Here is a 21,992-nt window from a genome sequence, read left to right on the forward strand (position 1 = left end):
AAAAACAAAACCTATTGGATATCTATGAAATACTTAAACCATGAAATCAAAGTGTTGATTCTTCTCTTCCTTCCTTGCTCTCATTCCAAAACCTTTCGGTGAGAGATAAAAACAATACTTTCCAGATCTATACATACCTCCAGCATGACAAATGGTATGTAGAAGCACATAGTTCCATGCCTAAGGTCAATGTCAATGTGTGAGGTGTGGAAATCATTTAATAGTTTGAAATAAGTTCCAGAATTTGCAAGACAGAGCAAGCAATCACTATCGTGTAATTTGACATATGATAAAAGACAGTTGACTCTAGGCATGGTTACAATGTTTAACCATAGTATATATAGTGTATATATTCAAGAATCTACAATTGTAATGGCCAAATCTAGGAAGCAAAACATTATGTGACCCTCTTTCACTAATTGTGAATTGCCCTAACTTTGATGAGCTCTTTCCCACCCAAAATAGCTGGTCCTTAGGCTTCCATTATTATCCCTGACATATTTCAAAATAGACTGGTAATCTATAAAAAACGGCCTTATAAAATTGTCATCCTGTTTCATAGGTACTGTCTACGCACATATACTGCATGTCCCAAACCTCCTTAAATACAATTCACTAGCTTGTTGGGGTTTATTCAGAAAAAACAGTGGTGCTGTAAGTATTCGGCATCCCATTCTCACTGTCTGCTTTCTGTTATAAGACCAACCAATTCATATTTTCTTGTTTGTGTTCTAACACAGGATTCAGGGCCTTACATCTAATGAATGCTTACAGTAATAAGAACCTTTCTTTCTTAAACAGGGAACTGTTAATTATGTACTAAGTTCCCTATACCTCTAAAAGCAAAGTAGAAAAGAAGCTTAAAATAAATATAATATGCCCATCATACCATAAACTTCAAGAGAGTCAGCCTTTCTAGGATGATCTTCCAGTAAATTCTGGCGGTTGGAACAGCTAAAGCTCAGTCATTCAATCAGACAGAACTGCTCACTCATGCCTCGATGCTGTTAGTCCATGGAGGTAGAAAGGTGTGCTTAATAAACTCAATCTTGTAGGCAAATTTGCACTGTAAGCATCTTATAGTTTTAGGCAAATAAAAGGCGCACATGGGAAAAGAACGGGGAGGTGTGTCTGTGGCATGTGGGGAGAGAGCACGTGTGTCGGAGCCACCCAGGCGCTCAAATGCAAAGAGCAAGTGCTTGGAAAGGACCTTCAAACTTAATCGTAAAGCTGGATATTTTGGAAATGGTCTACACAGCAATACCAATGCTAGATGCCAAGGGTGAAGTGTGATGCACAGTACAGCATTCCCTGCTAAACAGTGACTCCTGGTTATTGGGGGTGAAAACTTTCTCACCCCCAGACTTTGGAGAGGCAGGTGCTAGAAAGTCTTGCATAATCCCATGCGTAGAACTGCGTCCTGCCTTAAACAGAAGCAGCAAAAGCACAGCAATTGTTTCTGCCTTAAGTCATCCCTAGTTTCTCACCCCCGCTCTCTGACAAAGTCTAGCAAGGGCGTCTACTACACAGTAGATTCTTCGGAGCTGCCGAATGCTGTGACCTCACCGGGTAAAAAGTTTGGCTTCAGCCAGCCTTTGCTGCTTGTGGCTGAAGGGAGGCCCTCGGTGTCTCTCTTGACGATGGATCCTGTGCCTGGTGGGAGGGGAACGTGGAGCCTATCCAACCAGAACGTGTCTGCTTACTGCATGCTTGATGATCACCCTCCCCTCCTCCAGCATGTAAATCCACCACAAAGGAGCTGAAGTTCAAATGGGGCTGTTCAAGCTTCGCTTGAAATGATGGACTGAAAGCTTATAACTTAAACGCAGAAGAGCCGGTGTTCCTGAAACACACGTCAACAGCTGCAGCCTATTGTTCCTGAGCGCCTACGTAGTATGGGAGCCAACGGCTTAGCTTCGGCAATCAGATTAAAGGGACAAGAATTTCAACAATAAGGAAGTAAGAGGACTCCAGTAGCCTTCTGTTGTTCTTCCAAACACGGGACCAAATGCATGAATTTCTCATGCAGTAGAACCTAGGCAGTCTGGATCACAGATGAATATGTTTCTTGGGTATCAGTGATGTCATTATTTCTATGGATACATCGATCTGTGAATCCTTGATTTAAAAACAAAGCAAAATGCAAGTTTGAAGCTTGAAGAAAGAAGTCCAAAGGAAATAGGGTAAGAATATGAAAAAATATTGCATTTAACAGGAGAATATATACATATATAAAACAGGTTAGCTATAAAATATTTTTTTAAACAAAACAATGTCTTTAGAAAACAAAGTCTGCCTTTCAGTAAGGACAAGCAGGGTTTAAGTTTTTTTTCAGGTCATCAACTGTTACAAGAGCCTTATGAAAAGTTCTTAGTAAAATAAATCCAGACAAATTTTCAAATGTTAAGATTTCTGTGTGGTTTATTCTCATTTTTTAAACTTTAGAATGTATGTTTATAAACTTAGCCTAAGATATTGAAATGCCTAAGTTCTAAATCATTGGATGTGTAAAACGTGTTTTGCTTTTCTAAATACCACTAAACTTTAAAATGTGTGTCTCTTCTTTGAAAGGACTATTGTATTACAATCCAGGAAACTGGTCTTTACTTTCCTCTGACGCACTGATCAGATTCAAAGATGCAGAGCTCCTCCAAGTAACCGTTTAACAAAAATCACAGTGTTTGTATGTACAGGTGACAGTGGCTTTAAAAATACCCAAACTAAGCTGAGTAGAATATTTGGGAAATAATCTATGTAGCAGTATTAACAGGAGATGCCAAGGGTGAAGTTTAATGCAATGAACAGAGTTGCAGAACTCTTAACACATGAAAGAGAAAGCAAAAACATTAAGACCTCTTTCAGCAATGGCTAGTTTAACAGACAACAAAGTGAGGCCACAGTTAAAGGGGAATAAGAACAAATGTAACATTTCAGTTCAAATTTCCAAGAGTATTTTTCTTTTTTTAAAAAAAATATATAATGATGCTGTCTGAGGAATTTTTGTTTGACCTAGAAACAAAGATTGCAGATGCCTTTGCTTACAAAGACAAGAGACCAAAAGTTTAGGATTGATTTGAAGTCTTTAAAGTCATTTAGTAAGAGTTCAAAAGTACTTGCAGACTAAAGACTGATATCTAGCAGGCATTTATTCCCTCCTCTCCCACATCATCCTCAGCAAGGAGAAATTAGTAGAAAAAAGGATTCATTTTGAATAATTCTGATGCCGGATCACTTATTGCAGGAGGAAGGTAAAAATAGTGACTGCAAACTTAGTTAATGTTTAAAAGATTCAGAAAAGCTGGCTATCTATTTCTTACAAAGTTCAATACACTGAAGTGGGTTCATACTTCCATTGCTCATCTGCTATGTAAAAATAAGTCTGTCTTTTAGAAAGATGCTGGCAGAGTTCTCAAGCCCATATGATTTTATCAAACCATTTGTTATAGGCAGTTGGAAGATGAGTGATTACTGAACCTCTAACACGAGCGAAACTGATACAGAACTAGGATAATTATGATGATTCCCACATGCTGGGAAAAGTAATCCATTGTGACCCATCTGCCAAGAAAACAAGCCTTCAAAAACCCTGATTGGTATGAAAAATTCTAGGGTCAATTTTAATTTCTCGCTTCGTTCTTGGTAAAACAGAGCACTTGATATGGACTTGAAAGCCCTCAGTAAACATGCAATTTCCCAAGTTACAGGATGTTAGGACTCACTCTGTTTAAGGGGCTGACCAAAGTTCAGCCTCAGAATCCATCTGGCGTTCCATTCCATAAAGATATGGAGTAGCGATAAAAACAATAGAAAAACATTAGCTCACAAGCAAGAGAAGCTCTGCAGCCTTTGGGTTCAAAGGCAAAAAGATCCTTCGGGGCCTGCAGGAGTGTGACTGTAGTATCTTACTTCAACTCCTTCAAACATCCATGCCGCCCAGGGAAACGTCTTTCCTTTAAGGAGCTGCAGATGGGTGGCAGATTTAGGCCACCATGCACTCAGAAGCACCTTTTTACCTTTGAATCCAGAGGCTACACAGCCTTACTCATAGGTAACTACAGCTGCTCCCACCTCTTGGACAATTAGAAGCTGAGCTTCCATGTCAAAGTAGAGAGCAAGATAGGAGAGCTGCTACTATGAAACTAGAGCACTTTGGACCATAAACTGGTTGATAGCAGAGGGATGCCAAAGATGGTATGTATTATATGAGGACGTTTTATTCTGAATCAAATCGTCTTTAAAACCCCATGTTTCTACTGTGCAGACACAGGGCTTTCTGTGGAGTCCTTGGGGTTCTCTGAGCTTGGTTGTTTTCTTGTGACGTTTTGTTACCCGGCTAGGTAACATCTTCAGTGCTGGAAGGGAGTGGGGTCTGCAAACCCCACTCCCTTCTAGCACTGAAGATGTTACCTAGCCGGGTAACAAAACGTCTGCTCAGAGAACCCCAAGGACTCCACAGTTCAACCCTGAGCTACATATATTCTCTTCTATTGGTACAGGGCTTTTTACCTGTAGTTTCCAGTCACATGAAGTATTTCTGTGATTGGCAGCTTATAACTCAACCATGCGAGAATTGTTGTATTAATAAAGTGACCATAAAAAGGGTAAAGTGGAAACTACAGTATATTATCTCTATGAGAGGGACAGAAGAGTAGCTGCATCAAAATGTATAGTTACCAAGCCACTTTTCTGTAACTGAGCCAGGCCAAATGTCATTTAAAATACCCCCCCCCTTTTTTTTTTATAAAACCAGAAATGTTTTATCCAAATAGCATCTGTTTATGTAGGCTATAAGAATCCAGGACTAGCATGCTAGCATAATATATGAAGTATAAAACTTCAGGGAAATTTGTGGATCTCTTCCCTGAAAATCCTACAGTATTGGGATTATCTGGTCAGCGTTTTTATGACTTTTCTCACTCCTTTCCCCAATGAAATGTTTCTTATAATGTGGCATGTTGATATATGGATATAGACCCTAGTTTATTTTTTTTCCAGGAAGAAATACCACATGGCTGAACACTAGGCCTTTCATATATTTTCATTCATTTGGATATGAAGCCTTGCTGCCAAATGGTCTTGCTAGTCTATTCGCCCTGTGGATTATTATACTAGAAAGCCTTTCAAAAGCTAATAGTGGCCAACTGCCCAACCCAGAACATTTTCCTTTATGTGAGTTCTGAATAATCCTTGATTTGATATTCATATCAAAGAGCTTTTATTCTTCTGGCATTTTTCATTAAAAACAACATCCTTAATGATCTTCCAAAGTACATTCCTTTTGCAGGGTCACACTTGATAGACACAGAGACCTGGGTGCCTTATCCTGTAGTAGGATGTGGTTTTTACAACTAGATTAAGCAATACGGTATGTTTGCTTTTTTAAACATTTATATATTCTCCTTTAGGAATTTAAGGCAGTTTAAATAGTATCGCCCTTCCAATTTGATCCCCACAACACTCCTGTGAGATAGATTCAGCTGAGCAATGTGACTAGCCCAAATTCACCCAGTGAGCTTCCATGGTGGTCATAAGCTTTAACCTGGATCTCCATGGTCCTAGTTGAAGGTTTCAACCATTACATTACACTATTATTAGTAGAGCCCTCTTCCATTGTCCCTTGGTTCATTTCTGTAACTATTATTTTCCCCTCTCATCTGCATTTTCAAGATGCACAAGAAACTCCAAGATTGATACTTCCAAAGACAGCATGGTCTAAAGTGTAACATAAAACTCTGTATCTTCAAGCTATGCCTCATTAAATGATATACTTTTTTTATTATAACTGTCTTCCATTTTGACTCAGTCCTTTGATTAGGAAATCACTGAGAATAGGGGTACCACCAGGACCAGGAGAATACACAGTCAGGGTTTACTATTAACGTAAGGAATACATTCAGTTTACTTAACTCATGAGAAACAGAACCTCAAGAGTTATAACAAGAGATAAAAGACACTGTGCAAAATATTCCTAAAATATCTAAGAGGAAAATACTTAATTGGCTTTCAGAACAAGTTGTCATGTACACCAAAAACAGAAGATAAAACCAACACAGAGGAGGTATAATAACTGAACATAGATCAAACAAGAAAGGACCAGGGAAGATACCTGCATCAGGAATGCCAACAAGTAGAGGAAAATAATCAGTAAAGAATTAGGGAGGTTTTTAAAGAGATCAGAGAAATCACAGGAAAATTGGCAGAGCTGTAATAGCGGCAAATGTGGTTAAAGGAAAACAGAAAAATCATACTGCTATTCTTTATCAATGGGAATACAGAATAAGAGAAACATTTGCAAAGAAAGTTTGTGCTCAGTAACCACTAGAAAGTGAGGTGTGATTGGCAATAGATCAGTTGTCAAATAGGAAAGCATCAGGAACAGATGAAATGCCCAGTGGATGGTTTAAATTTGCATGAGAAGAGCCAGTTAAAATGATTAAGAAAGATAGAAAAAGACTCTGTTGTGGGGTCTTTGAGGCCATTTCTGTATTGATACTGAAAATAAGAACAGGCAAGATGTTCTTATAAGAACATGTGCAGATGACCAAACTGTTGTGCTAATTCCCTCTGCAAGCAAAGTTTTGCTTCAGATTTTACCAAGATGAACGGAGCCATACGTGCAGAGAGAAATGCAAAATGAAGGGGTAGGATTCAGAAAAAGCAGAGGACACAAGATCAGATAGCAAACATCAGGTACATAATGGAAAGACAAGAGAGCATAAAAAGGAGATATATCATGGTTTTATTGAATCTAACAAGGACCTTGTGTAGATCATGACAAAATGTGGAATATATTAAAGCTAACGGATGTGCTACAACACCTCATTACTCTTCTGAGGAAACTCTGTAAGGAACAATGAGCTACAGTAGGAACCAAATTTGGCAGCAAGCTAAGGCTGCATTTTATCCCCTTAAGTGTTTATATCAACTATACGAATGACAGGATTGGAGATGACGATGGCTGGAATCAAAATTGGAGATCACAGTGCTAACAATGAGAGATATTCAAACGATACTGCTTTGTTAGCTAAAAGTTAAAAAGACTCAGGAGAACTGATTATGAAAGGGAAAAGGAAAAACAAACAAATATTATGAAGACCAAGGTAATATCAACCAGTACGTATAGAGAATGCAGAGTTAATTGCAGAAAGTGAAGGTGATAAAAATAATTATATTTTCTTGGGCTCAAGGATAGATAAAATGTGCTGAAGAAGTGAGTAAAGAAGAGATTAATTCTAGGAAGGAAGACAATGACAGAGAAAGTAATAAAAGATAAGGACGTTTCTACAACAACAAAGAGAAGGACACCCGATAAAATATGAAAGCTGGTTAATGAGGAATAGCAAGGGAAAGAAGATACCTTACATGGATCTGGAGAGATTTACCAACAGCAGTGTGGACTGCTAGCTTTTACTCTTTGATCAAATCAAAGCTAACTGCTGTGAGAAGAGCTACCAATATTGTTAGACACAGATAGCAACGGGAAGCACGTCACTAAATATACAAAAATAAACTTTTACCACTGAGATGTTGCTCTTCACATAAACAACAAAAGTGAAAAAAACTTATGTGATGTTGTCCTGAGCTGAAAACTTACAGAAATACTATTTGTAACATGAAAAAGTAGGAATACCAAATCTGGGGAGCAACAATCCGGATGACCATTAGATGGTAGAAAGAAGATAAAGAAAATTTGAGCTGGGGTTTCTTGCAGCCCCCCCCCCGAAAAAAAGAGGCAACAAAACTTCTATCTGAGTGCTAAGTGGAAATCACTTGGTAAATTATTAAAGCCTTCCACTGCAGCAGGATAATTCCCACAGTGATACTTTGGTTTTCACTTATAATATGCTGGGCCAAAGAAAATATTTTTCATTTTTAGGAGCAGCTATAAGAAAAATAAAAGTAGCATCTGTTATTTGGAAGTTTGTTTCCACCTTGCTCGTTAAAAGATAAGAAAGAATTCAGACTTGTAGCTACAGCTTGGAAAGTGGATTAACTACAGCAAGATCCCCAATTACAGCTTACCCCTCCTCGAGAGTAGCCAAGACTAGACACGAATGACATTTCACCTCCACTGGTGAAGACCAAAATAATTTATCCAAACCCATAAACCAAGTTGAAACAGCAAACATTCTTCTGAGCTGGGCTTCCCTCTTCTGGATTTAGAATATGAATTTGCTTTAAATAAGACAGCCAAACTATGATGAGAAAGAGAACTGTTAAACAGAGCAAGAGGCATCCAGGGCCTACAAAGCTGGAATCTGATCTGCAGAATTTGGCCGAAGTCCCGTAACTTAACTAAGGGCTCAGTGTGTGGCTGTGTTGTTAGCTATGGTGTATGTATATCCAACAATGTACTCGTGTCATGCTGCTCAGATTCTGCCTTATCCCCATGGAAGTAATCGTCATTTCTTTTTCGTGGAGATTTTTTTTTCTTATAATCTTTTTAAAAACACATTCCCAAATAACAGTCCTGGGGGTAAAATGATGAGACCAAGAATTTCAACAGAAAAAACTGAGATTCTAGCTGGGGTAAGTAAAGATTTCTGAAGACAAAAAGACCTGAAATTATATAGCTTTATTTTTATGCTGAAAACTTGTACAAATCTGTAAAGTGCGAAAGCTGGAAGTTTGCCAGGGGCACCAAATGCTGGCTATACACATTAAAGCTATCTGGGGCATTTTAATTCAAGTTTCCAATTTCTTCAAGATTTTGAATTTTGAAGTTCTTTGTAAGAGCCTGCTCCTTTTTTGTTAAAATAATCTTAGAATACTATACTCTCATGAATAGAAATGGATGTGTTGCATTCATATTCTACTGAACAATCTTCTGCTAGAAATCTGTCAGTTTAAACCCCAGTAACTTCCTGAATTAATATAAAACCTTCCCCCCTTGGAATTATTTTACACTTTGGGGTTTAAGCAGAAATTGGACTATTCTAGTTTCTATACAGTAGATATATTGAGTGTTGGATTTCATTGGAATTCCCGTTTCTTTAAGAACTGCGTGGCTTTGTTCAAGGCCCTGGAAAAAGACAGGCTAGAAACTGCTTTAAGGAAACCATTTGGGATCTTGTCTAGATATTAAAAAACATTTTTAGATGCCAAGTTTTTCAGGCAGAGATCACTGAAATACTCATCCCAGGAAAAAAAAAAGGGAGCCAATCTTGTCGAGACTTTCCTTTGGAAAGTTAGAGAAAAGATTATTATCTTACATTAAAAAAAGAAAAGAAAAAAAAGAATTGGCTAGAGGGCTCGGAGGATTAAAAAGACGTTTTTGTAAGTATGAAAATACCAGAAGGCTCTTGCATTATTAACATATTGTAAGTATTTTTAAACTGCCTTTCATGTTTGGATTACTGAGGCAATATAGAAGGAGAATAAAAATATGTGCAGCCCAGTAAAATACAGTAAAACCACAGAACAAGTAAAATAAATCAGAAGCACAGAAACATACGAGTAGGTTAAGGCAGCATAAGGGTTTAAATGAACTGGTATTTACGTAAGATTTTCTAAAAACACTCATCTCCCTCTCGCATCAGTTTTCTCACCCAGGACTGGCAATAACTTTCAACAGCATGAAAGGAAAGCTGGAACCAGATAAAGGTAGAAAGAAAGAAGGGTTGAATAAAGCTCATTGCTCGGAATGGCCCAGAAACAACTCTCTGAAGTCAAGTATAACATGGATCCGGCTTCCAAACCCTATCTCCCCATTTCAGATTATTTGTCAAATGTGTGTAAGGATTCTCCCACCAGAGGATGATGTGATTTCTCTTCTTCTCTTTCCTGTTTATACAATTCATGACTGGTTAGGGGTGGGAGGAAGGCTGTTGCACATTAAAAATGGGCTTTCCCTTCCCTAATTTGAGCTCTTTCCCTCGTTCCTCCAGAGTTTTGTAAGAGCTGATCTCCTGCTTTTAACCATAAAGCACCATTCACTCTTAGCATTATGTGGGAATTTGGGAGGGCCATGTATGCAGTCCTCAAAGCCTGACTCTGGATAGGATTATAATGTACTGCTAAGCATCTAGAACAGCTTGCTGGGGAATTCTGGGAGCTGAAGTCCAGACATCTTAAAGTTGCCAAGTTTGGAAAACACTGATCTAGAATTTAGTAACATAGTGATTCAACATGGAAAGGTATCCTTTTCTATGAGAGATTTTCCTAATGATCAAGAAACCATTTTTGCTATGATCCATCAGACCTTGCCATATTTCAGACTAGTGTAATTCATTTACTTTCCTGGAGGCCCAGTTATCCTGTGCTTTCTGTTTGTTTTTCTTTTCACATCTCTGGAATCACCATTAAAGGCATTAAAATATACCATATATGCTTCTCAGCTGACCATCTACTCATCTTCTGACCATAAACAAAAGCTTGACTCTTTTCAAGCTTTGCAACCCATGCCACTTTCTTAGATTGTACAATGCAGACCATAGGGTCTCATATATGCACTTTAATCATCGAACACCAAAAATTCAAATGCATCTAAGAAATCTTACATCAACTATCATGAGCCAATTCAAGTCTTTCTTACTTAGATAACAGGTCTGTGCAGTGACTGAAGTTCAAAGAGGAAAACGTGTTTCAGAGCACAGGTAGAGGACATTTGTCACACTTGTTGGCACCTTCTAAAATCAAGGATATCTTTCCTGGGACTGTGTAGCCTTCAGGAAAGCCTTCAGAAACTCTTTCAAGAGTTACCAAGAGGTGCAATATGTATATCCACACATGTTCCAGATCACAGTTTTGCTTTCAAACCCATATTGTTTCACAGCCCTATTAAACCCTTCTAAATAAGTGGCTTTCCAGCTCTGGAAGTTTCAGTATGGCCAATTTTAGAAACTGATTCATCTTGAACAACAACAAAAATTGCTTGAGCTAGGTCTTTTAACTTCTGCAATTATTTAAAGCAAAAGTTACATACTTAGGGGCATTTGCTAAAGATCAGTTAATTTTAACACACACACACACAATTCTACTAACCAGAACATTGTTTTTTTGCTTGCTCTGGCACTACTGGATATTCACTATCTTCCATTTGTTTTATGTTTAATATAGATAATAAAAACCATTCCTATAAGGCGATTCAGAAATAAGGACAATGAAGGCAGCATTTTGCTTGCTGCTAATGGCTGCTGTGGGAATCAACGCTCAGAAGCCTGAAGATCTTGAAGGCAGCGTTGTGGGAGAGACGCAAGAGTTCATTTACAGAAACAGATATAAACGCTCTAGTGATGCCCAGGACAAATGTACTTATACTTTTATTGTACCTCAGCAAAAAGTAACAGGTGCCATTTGTGTTAATTCAAAAGAACCCGACACTGTACTTGAAAACAGGGTAAATAAGCAAGAACTGCAGCTTCTCAACAATGAACTGTTAAAGCAAAAGAGACAAATAGAAACCCTTCAGCAGCTGGTAGAAGTAGATGGAGGAATTGTCAACGAGGTGAAGCTCCTGCGAAAAGAGAGCCGCAACATGAACTCACGCGTCACGCAGTTATACATGCAGTTGCTGCATGAGATCATCCGAAAACGGGATAACGCGTTAGAGCTTTCTCAGCTGGAAAACAAGATCCTGAATCAAACTGCCGATATGTTGCAGCTTGCAAACAAATACAAAGATCTGGAGCACAAGTACCAACATTTGGTGGCCATTGCAAATAATCAATCTATAATGATTGCGCAGTTAGAAGAGCACTGCCAAGGGACATCAGCCATTAAACCTGTCCTGCAACCTCCACAGCCACCAAACCGAGTCTACCAGCCACCCACTTACAACCGTATCACAAACCAAATATCTACCAACGAAATCCAGAGTGACCAGAACTTAAAGGTTCTACCACCACCGCTCCCAACCATGCCACCAGTTACCAGCATTCCAACTTCCACTGACAAGCCCTCAGGTATGTAAATTTCTTGACACACCTAAATGTTTTGCACACTGAAGCCATTCATGATACAGAAGTCATAACGATGCCTCGATGCTTCATCACAAACACAAATTAAACACCTTTGACAAATTGAGGAGAAAAATATTGGGAGATCCTGCACTGTGTAAGATGCTGACCTTTGGGTCAAAATAGCTGGCTGGCACAAGACCTTCAAGATTATATGAGTGTGGTTTGGCATCCCATAGGCTATTTTAAAACAGCTTAGAATTTGAAAGAACATCACCTGCATAGTGTGAACAAAATCACCTTGTCTATGGAAGCTTGTGTGCTTTCTTATTTGCGTATTAAAATGCAAGAAATTTAGATATTGATGGCAATCAAGGGGGAAAAAACCTCCTTCTTTATATGATCCTGGATGATTTCTCAGTCTTCCCCAAAGCTATCTTCCCAATCAGGCAGCAGTTCCAACACTCAGAAACGTATTTCCCATCATCTTCTACTTGACAAGTCCTTTTAAATGCTGAACATTAACCTTATAACCTTATATTAGCAAAACATGTGCTTACCCACTGAGGAATCACCTGCTGTCTCCCTTGGAGTAGAACAGAAACCTCTCTAGAGTAGCTTCTCTGCAACATCTTTACTTCCCTTAATATTCTTAAATTCTCTTCATTTAGTGACCCAACTTCTTGCCTAGCTAGTTCCCTGCTCTGAATATATTTTAAAAAGTGTTTGCTGTCAACTGGACAATACTTTTCTTTTCAAGGGTAATGTATGTGATTTTTGGAGCTAGGAGAATGATCCTTCCTTCCTTCCTTCCTTCCTTCCTTCCTTCCTTCCTTCCTTCCTTCCTTCCTTCCTTCCTTCCTTCCTTCCTGTCCTTATTACTATAGAATTCTACCTTCCATTCTGCTTAGCGTGAATAGTAATCTGCTTCTCCTCCATCTTGCTTGCAATTCCTTAGGGAAGCCTACCTCCTACTTTTGGATGAAAATACACTGAAAGCTGTATTTTCCTTTATTAAATTATGGAAAACTTCCTTGGAGCTAAAGGCTATGCTGGAAATGGATCATAAGCCAGAAAGCCTCTCAGCTACTTTTCTCATGCCATACAATGTACAGATTTGCATCTCTCCTTCTGATATTTTAATATACCGTCTTACCATAAGGTTTTTAAATCTGAAAAAAAAAAATACATGCATGGGGCTTGCCAGGGAGAAGCCACAGGGGTTATTACAGTTCAGAAAATAAACAAGCTTTCTTTACTGAATCTGAACCATTATATTAATAAGCTCAAAGGAATGGTAAGTAGGATTCACAGTAGGAGAAGCTAATGCGAAAGGTTCTTAAGAGAGGTGGAGTTCCTAGAAAACAGCTATTAAAAGCACTATTTTCTCTCATCTAAGAAACATTTAAAAAGTAAGATGATAAAAGAGAACTGGATTCTCAGTCAAACAATACTTCTAAATGAAATAAACAACATCTACTTTTTCTTAATTAGGGAAACTATCTGGAGAGAAAAGAGTGATTTGTTCAACCAACAGGATCAATTCACTCTTTTGGACTGTGAAATAGTTCAGTTCTCCCTCAGTTTTGCTTGTTAAATGATGCAATACTCTGTCTTTAGGAAATGCCTCAGAACCCAGTTGAGGACTCCACAGGTCCGCTTGCCAGATCTAGCGAGCATATGACACTATGATTTCTTTCTTAAAATCTGTTTGTTAACTGGATCCTGATCCTACTTCTGCCTGCTTTGAAGCTTAGCATACATGATGTGGCATGCACACATGCAGAAGGACAAACACACACTGAGTGCTTGTAGGAGGGGAAGACTCAGGAGTTCTCATAATACATGGCCAGCCAGCTATATTCCTTTTGCAGTTCTGAAAAAAAAATGTGGATATTTCTCTGAACATAAATAGAAGAAGTTTTACCCAGCCATGAGGTATAAGGATTAAAGCTGGTGAAGTGGGAATGAAAGCTAGAGAGCTGTAGGAACATGGAACAGAAGTCAACCTTCACGGGATGAGAATGGCTAAGAAACTGTTGATTCAAAAAGGTGGGAAAATGTGGCCTGGATTTAAACCTGGGTCTGCCATACATACATACACAATCATGATGCTTGCATTCTACAGTCGCTGATTTTCTGTGTATGTATAACTTCTTTGGAATCTATAATAAAAGCTACTTACTTAGCTACCATGCCCTTGAAGGTTCTGTGTTAGCTACTGAGTAAGAAGCCATGTTTCTGGAGGGGAAGATTTATTGCTAGGTCTGGTATTAAGTCTAAAACTGAGTAGCAATCTGCAAGAGTGGAATTCTGAAGGATAATAGAGACTGTGGCTTTCAGACCACATATGTAGTTTTTAAATTTAATTATACAGTGGACTCTTTCAAAACCAAGGCAGTTTTGCAGCTGTCGTATTACTGTCTAGATTCTGGCTTGCCATGAACATTGGAATTAATCTAAACATGCTGAAGAACATACACCTGGCTGCCTTATATCTAATGCACACACAGAAAGAAAAAAATCACTATTATCTCCATAAAAATCAATCTTTGCAGCTGTCACTCATTATAGTCCTCTGGAGCTTAGAAGAGCTTTGGGAGAAACAAGGAGTATGACATTGATGAGCCATCAGTTCAGAGAACCTGCTGTCACTAAGGTCTACGGAACTAAAGCAAACAAATAATTAATTAAAAATTGGATTTAAGAAACCACCAGACACTGAGCAAAAATAAGCAGGTCCCCTTTCTGAAGAAGAATGTGCCTCTCTTGCAATACGGTTGACACTGTTATCAATTCTTATTCCAATGCTATTTTTGGCAAGCTGTTTAACTGTCAACTCCTCTTACAAAATAGGAAGCCAAAAACAACTCTATCAGTCTCTACAGAGATTTCTGGGATGCTGTGGGGGAAATAGGAAATATGTTTACACAGTTCATCTGACTGTACAGTTTCTAAGTACAGTTAGTTGGCATCATTGCAGTATTTCTATGCTGCTTTCAAAGCACGTCCCAGAAACATTTTTAAGAAGCTAAATTATTTAATCTTACCTTGCTTTTTTTAAAAAAAAACTGCACATTACAATGATGTCTATTTAAATCAATTAACAAATTTATGGAGTAATTAAGATGCATTGTTCACTATACAATATACACATTCCAGTTACAAACTACTGTGTTTGATAGTTACTTTCATGCATATGATTTCCAAAATATGAAAACCACCACTTGTAAAATGGCCTCAAACAGCAAAAACAGCCCCAGAATATTAATCCTATGTATTTTAACATAAAAGACTGATTTTTTTTTTCCAGTTGTGTTTAAAAGTGTACTTGTTTTCCCTACGGACTTTCACATGCAATATTACAATCCCAATACAAAACATCTCCCTTTCTCCATGTCTGCACCATAAATAATTGCTAAGATTGATTATGTTCAAACACAAATATAGGACTCTGTCCTGGATGTTACTACAAATTTCATGTTGAGGTGTTCACGACTTCAAAGAAGATAACCACAAGACAGCACATACTAATATCATTCCTCTTTAAATACAGGAGTTGAGCCATTTTGCAGACTTCAAGTAGGAAGTCAGACTGTCAAAAGGCATTCCAAATATTGGTATCAATGCTCGCAGAATGATTTTTCTTGAAACCAGGTGGAACTTCAGACTTGAACAGTAAATCTATGTCCTGCTCATCCCTCTTAAATTTCATTCTGTTCAGTGGAGTTACTACATGCACACAAACAAAAAGGAAGCCAGGCAAGGCCTCATTTGAGTTGGTCAGTTTTAAGTGGTCAGTTTTAATTACCTCTCTATAGCCTCCTGGATGCCAAAACAGGAAGGCAGACGTGATGGTTTCTGCAGAAAGTTCCTACCCTTGCAGAAAAATAGAAGTTAAAACAATCTCCTCCGTATCTTATCCATTCCTGCAAGACAAGGACCTTAAGAACAGAGAAACCTGTGTCCCTTGTACCTGAAAGCCTCTGGGCAGGTGATTGGATACATGGCAAAATGTTGCACATGTTCAGTGCCATGCTACAAAAGAGTTTGGCAGTAATGCAGGACAACATCCCTTACAGTAATGAAACAGTAATGTTAAGGGGATTTGCTTAACATCCATCATATTTTCACAGCTTCCTTGCTACTATAACTATTTCCAGCAATAAATACGATACTATGCTTCTAATTTTAAAGAAGCAGCACTCCAGAATATAGTAAGATAAATGAAGTTCAGTTCTCTTGAAACAAGAATCATCCAGAAAACATATTTGTCTCTGTCTAGGACTGAGATGATATAAATTACAAGAAAGACATATGTTGGCTCTCTTTTCAACCAGGTCCTTGGAGAGACTGTTTACAAGCTTTAGAAGATGGCCATGGCACCAGTTCCATATATCTTGTAAAACCTGAAAATGCAAACCGACTGATGCAAGTCTGGTGTGATCAGCGACAAGATCCTGGTGGCTGGACAGTAATTCAAAGACGTTTGGATGGCTCAGTCAATTTTTTCAGGAACTGGGAAACGTATAAGGTGAGGCCAAATCATAGCATATTTCACTGAGGGAAAAAAAAACTTCTCTGAAGTCATGTTTGAAAGTTTTTCCAAGAATTTGTCAAGAATGTTTAGGAGCATTTGACTTTGTAGGTCTGCAACTCATAGTGAAGGAAAGCCATAATACCTGATCTGTTGACAGAGACACTGATCGCTGAGGTAGCAGAATACAGGCCATCTCTCATATTAGTCTTTTAACTATATCTTGGCACCCATTAGCACAGAATATTTAGGCAGGTATGGCAGAGTCCCATCCATGCTCTTTTCCTTATTTCCCTTTGAATCAAGGGAGATCACAAATTCCAAAGGAAATCCATAGAAGTGAATTTGAAACTCTCTCCCATCCCTGAGTAGAAATTATCAAATTAAACCAGGTAGGAAAAAGAAAAAGAAAATATATTTTTTTAAAACCCTCAGAGTCATTTAGATGAAATGGGCGGCTATACAAATCAAATCAATGATTGAATGAACGAGTTAATTAATTAATGAAAAAAAGACATATCCCAGCCTCTACTAAGACAATCCAGTTTCTAGGTGCATTCCAACACTTGATAAACATCTAGATAAAGTCAAAACTGGTTGAAGAAATTTGGACCAGATTCCCTCTAATCAGTCTCAATCTTTTAGGTACTAAAAGCTGAGAACCAAATAGCAGCTGCACAATTACCTTTGCCACAAAAACATTGAGTCGCAGAAATTTAATAACCACTAGATAATGGCTACCTGTGACTTGTGAATCTTTAGTAAAATCAGTACTGAATGCTAATTCATTTCCTTCTTTTTTCTTATAGCAAGGATTTGGTAACATCGATGGAGAGTATTGGCTGGGGTTAGAAAACATTTACTGGCTGACAAATCAAGGCAACTACAAATTGTTGATAACCATGGAAGACTGGTCAGGACGTAAAGTTTTTGCAGAATATGCCAGCTTCCGGCTGGAGCCAGAAAGTGAATACTACAAGTTGCGATTGGGCCGATACAATGGCAATGCTGGAGATTCCTTTACATGGCACAATGGAAAACAATTCACCACACTGGATAGAGACCATGATGTATATACAGGTATAAAAATTTGCATTGAATTCAATGAGAATGTACATTAAAACAATGTACGCAGTATGTTAAGTAAGGTAGAAAAAATTACTCCAGGTATCAGTGGTATGGCTGAGGTACAACTCAAAGCCTAGAACTCCAATAATAGCATCCTACAATTGCCCATTCAATTTTTCTCCTTCTCAATATCAGAACATGAAGTTACCCACTGAAGTTAAATACAGGGAGACTGAGGGCCAAAGATAGGAATACACTTGAACTGTGGAATCCACTGACAACATCACTCGAAACAATTTTAAAGTCACAACAGCCATCACTTGAAACAATTTTAAAAGAAGACTAGGGTAAATTCATGGAGGATTGTGTTATCAATGGCTCCTAGACCTTGATGGATGCATAGAACATCCAGAATCAAAGACATGGTCTAGAAGTTGCTAGAGAGCAACAGTGAGAGAAAGGGACATCGTTCTCTGTTTCTAAGTTTAAAGTGCAGGTTATTGCCCACTATATGATGCAAAATACTGTTCTACATGGGCTCTGACAGAATATATTAAGGTTCTGGTTATGATAATAACTTGCTTTCAGCTTCCTTGAGTAATAAACAAAGAAGGTAAGTGGGTTAGGCAAAGCAGGGACTAAGGATATATAGGCAAGGGAGGAAAAGTAAAAGACAACCCTGAGACTGAACCAGAAACTGTTACTGATGACTTGGTTTCGATTTCTGAAGTAAAGGCTGCCTGAATTTTCCCAGGGGCTTAATAACTTCAACAAATCAGATTACTTGTAGCCAAGATGACACATTTGAAGCAGTCAAAGCCAGAGCAGTCCAGCATGGACACTTGTATTCAGGACAAACTGACTTCATCTTGACTTAGGAGCCATTTGTTCCTTGCAGTTGTTATCAACCTTGCCTCTTCCAAGTTTTCTGAACATTTTCTGTTCACTGGCACACCATTCAAAAGAGACAATAAAAAAAAGTTAAAAAGGAAACAAAAAGACCAGAACACATCCTCTCCAGCAGCCTACACCCAGATAAGCAGGGATGAACACCAGACAAATGATCAAGCAGAAAACAATACTCTAATCAAGGAACTACCAAGGAGAAAACCATACCGCCCTCCCCACACTAGCAAGGAAAGCTACTGTACATAAACAGGGAGCAAACCCCACACTCACTAGCACTGATAATGTCACCTAGTTGTCTGCAAGCATACAATCAAGCTCAGAAAGCATCAAGGACTCCATGGTTCAACCATGAACTACAGATATTCTCTTCTATTGGAAGTTTTCTGAACGTTGGTGAAGAGAGTCTTTATTCCACAGACAGACACAGCCAGCCAGACGCACATGGAAAAGTGCGCTTAGTTTAAAGCATAGGCTGAGATAATCCATGTATTCAAAACGTGATATCTTTATTTCTGTTACAGGTAATTGCGCACATTACCAGAAAGGGGGATGGTGGTACAATGCGTGTGCACATTCAAACCTCAATGGTGTCTGGTACCGAGGAGGTCATTACCGAAGTCGATATCAAGATGGAGTTTACTGGGCAGAGTTCCGGGGGGGATCATATTCCCTGAAAAAGGTTGTCATGATGATCAGACCTAATCCTAACACATTCCATTGAAAGAAATATAGTCTTCTCAAGAGACAAAATAAAAAGGTGCCAATAGTTATGTGTGTTTTCCAGAACACATCTTCTCAGCAACAAAGAATGTAATGTATTGCACACTGACTGCTATTCAAGGAGACCTGTATATTGTACTGTTCCGGGATCATTCTAGAAGCAAAATAAGAACAATTTCAGATCATCACTCTTTGTATGAAAAAAAAAAAGCCACATTCAGATGAAATGGACTGTAGATAAACTGAAATGCTAGGAACACTGTCACATCCTCTAAATACTTTGTATGTTATATATACTCTCAAATCCTGCACATATTCAAAACTCTACAGTAAATAATAGATTCATTTGACACAGGAAATTATATCCTTTGAAACTATGTAGCCAGTATGGGTATCTTAGACTGTTAAAAGCGATTCTTCTTAATTTAATCTGTGTGAACTGTTGCAAAGACTTAGTGCCTGTCCACAACTTTGTCTAGCACAAACAGGATTCCAACTTTGCTTGGATGCGATGCAGTGTTAGAACTTCATAACGAACTATTTCAAGTATAAACTCAAGTTCAGTTTATACAAACAATTCCAATATTTCTCTTTACTCTTCCTCTTTAACGCATTGGCCATTCTCCACAAATTGACCAAATGGGTACTATATTTTTTTCATTATCTCAACAGTACGAACATTTTTCTAGACTTCTTGGAACAACTTAGACCTTACTTTATAATCAGCAGAAATATTTTCAGCGCGTAAATGACAATTTCAGGTTCTATGTTAAGTTGCCCTTGCAGACTCATCATCTCCTCTCTAATAAAACGAGCAGTCACGCAACTGACAGAGTCACCTAGTCAATGGAATAAAAACTTGGCGGGGCGGGTGGAAAAGATTCTGGCATCATTAAAAAAAAAAACTCAAAGTTTGCTGCTTCCTTAAATTGAAGGCAAATAATAGATACAGGAACAGAACCTGTTTAAATATCCTCATTATTACTGTTTAGAGAGACTATATGGTGCACAGAACTATTTGCCATATTTTACTATAATGGTCAAATACACATATTAAAAGAGAATTATGCAAACATATCTATAATGTCCATTGTAGAAACTTGAACTTCTGAATTCTAGTATACCAAAATTGATTATTTTAAGAATTTACTTTATAGGAGCAGTGGAAACCATAAAGTTTTAAACTGTTATTACCTCATTATTTCATTCCTAATGGACAATGTGCATTAACATTTTGGAATGAGGTAGCATGTCTTGTATATAAATAAAAGTAGGGATTTTAATATATGATCAGATTACCTTGTAATGCTGCAAATGTGTAATAAAAGCAACAAATGCTACTTGGATACATATGTTTTATTTTATTAGATATAGATAGACAGAGAGACAGACTGACTTTAATACAGTCAGTGATGAGTATACCTTTTATTATCATTAACAACATTTATTTTTGAAGCATCTAAAAGCCCAATTGAGCAAATATGGCCTCAGGAAGTGCTCAAATTCAACAGAAAAACTGAAATGGCTATCAGGCAGAAGTGCACCTTGAAGAGAAAAGAAACAAATTCAGAAATGTTGGGAAAAAAAATCTGTATTGTAACGTAAAGGTTCAGAACAGCAGCACTTAGAGAAAGAAGAGCTAACTGATTTCTATGTTTTTTTGATACTGATTACAAATACAAGAGTAACCGGATGGGTCTCCTTTGGTCTTTGAACCAAAGTTTCCAGGGGAAATAAAATAGGAAAGTCAACTTCTAAAAGATAAAAAACTAATTCCCCAGTCTGAATATAGTGTATAGGAATCTGTGCTCACTTGCAATTAATATAAGCGTTTAGGCTCACTGTCTTCTCTAAGAACTGTAAAAGAATAAGAGGATCAAATGTTGCATACACCAATGGTCCTAGATTAGCAAAAAAACATTAAGGAAAAAAAATTAACTGGCAGACTAATGTAGCAGTCACACAACTGACAGAGTTACCTAGTCAAAGGAATAAAAACTTGGGGGGTGGGGTGGAAAAGATTCCGGCATCATTTAAAAAAAAAAATCTCCAAGATTCCTGCTTCCTTAAAACCACACAAATTGTGCTGCACTCAACTAAAAATGAACCTCATAATCTTGACTATGAATCTAGTGCTTCCCCTCCCTTTTTTTCTTCCAACTGTAAAAACTGCAGGCAGAGAAGACCCTAAAAAAATGCAGAAATCCTTTGATGTGAATACTATTTCATTAATTCCAGGCCTGTTCCTTTTCCAGTGCATGCCATCCCAACTGCAGCAACTACTGGGTTGCACTGTAATTCTTGGAAGTGATTTAGTTAGCTCTGGGCTTTTCAAATACTAGATGAGGCAGTTGCCAACTTTTAAGTGAAAAATGATATTAAAAGCAAAGTTGACTAAAAAAACACAAAGATGAAACCAATGGCAAAGTGTGCTTTGTTTCCTGCACACCATACATCTAGAGGTCATGTCTGTTAGCAGATTCTGTTGAAACAAAGGAAGACATGAAATGTGGCACAAGTTTTGGAAGAGTGGAGCTCCCTGAATCGTGAGCATTTTTAAAATAAAGACGCTGCAAAGCTATTAAGGGAAGGAAGAAAAGACCACATTAAAAAAGAAAGAGGACAAAATGTTCACCTGGTGTGTAGACAAGAGCTGAAATGTAAACTGGAAGTCTTGCAAATGTTAGAAGATATGGGTAAATTGCAGAAAATATGTAGGCAGAATACATAAATGGGAAGAGAAATGCTTCTGTCTTTTATCCTACATCATCCTCTTCTTCTTAAACTCCCATAAAAATTAAGTTCATAAAGTAGAAAAGCTCTGGTTCTATACATAGTTTGCACTCCATTTTCATTTTTGT

The 21,992-nt window shown here is 37.9% G+C and overlaps 2 protein-coding genes across 6 annotated transcripts in view; one reads left to right on the forward strand and one right to left on the reverse strand.

Annotated features, from left to right (window-relative positions):
• Window positions 1-21,992, reverse strand: part of RALGPS1 (Ral GEF with PH domain and SH3 binding motif 1) — a 116,605-nt gene that overhangs the window by 52,824 nt on the left and 41,789 nt on the right. The window lies entirely within an intron of this gene.
• Window positions 1,612-20,477, forward strand: ANGPTL2 (angiopoietin like 2). Of its 2 annotated transcripts, none has more exons than XM_007423179.3 (5): window positions 1,612-2,183; window positions 11,059-11,903; window positions 16,238-16,431; window positions 17,244-17,514; window positions 18,933-20,477. In XM_007423179.3, exons 2-5 carry the CDS (start codon window positions 11,102-11,104, stop codon window positions 19,130-19,132), a joined length of 1,467 nt encoding a protein of 488 aa, XP_007423241.1. In that variant the 5' UTR covers window positions 1,612-2,183; window positions 11,059-11,101; the 3' UTR covers window positions 19,133-20,477. The 2 variants fall into 2 exon arrangements, with proteins under 2 accessions (XP_007423241.1, XP_088003132.1); XM_088147006.1 differs by lacking the exon at window positions 1,612-2,183 and adding an exon at window positions 5,028-5,169.

This window comes from Python bivittatus, unplaced genomic scaffold, assembly GCF_059951505.1.
Source record: "Python bivittatus isolate LINGU-HERP-01145 unplaced genomic scaffold, Pbiv_v1 ctg000160_np1212, whole genome shotgun sequence".
Taxonomy (NCBI): Eukaryota; Metazoa; Chordata; class Lepidosauria; order Squamata; family Pythonidae; genus Python; species Python bivittatus.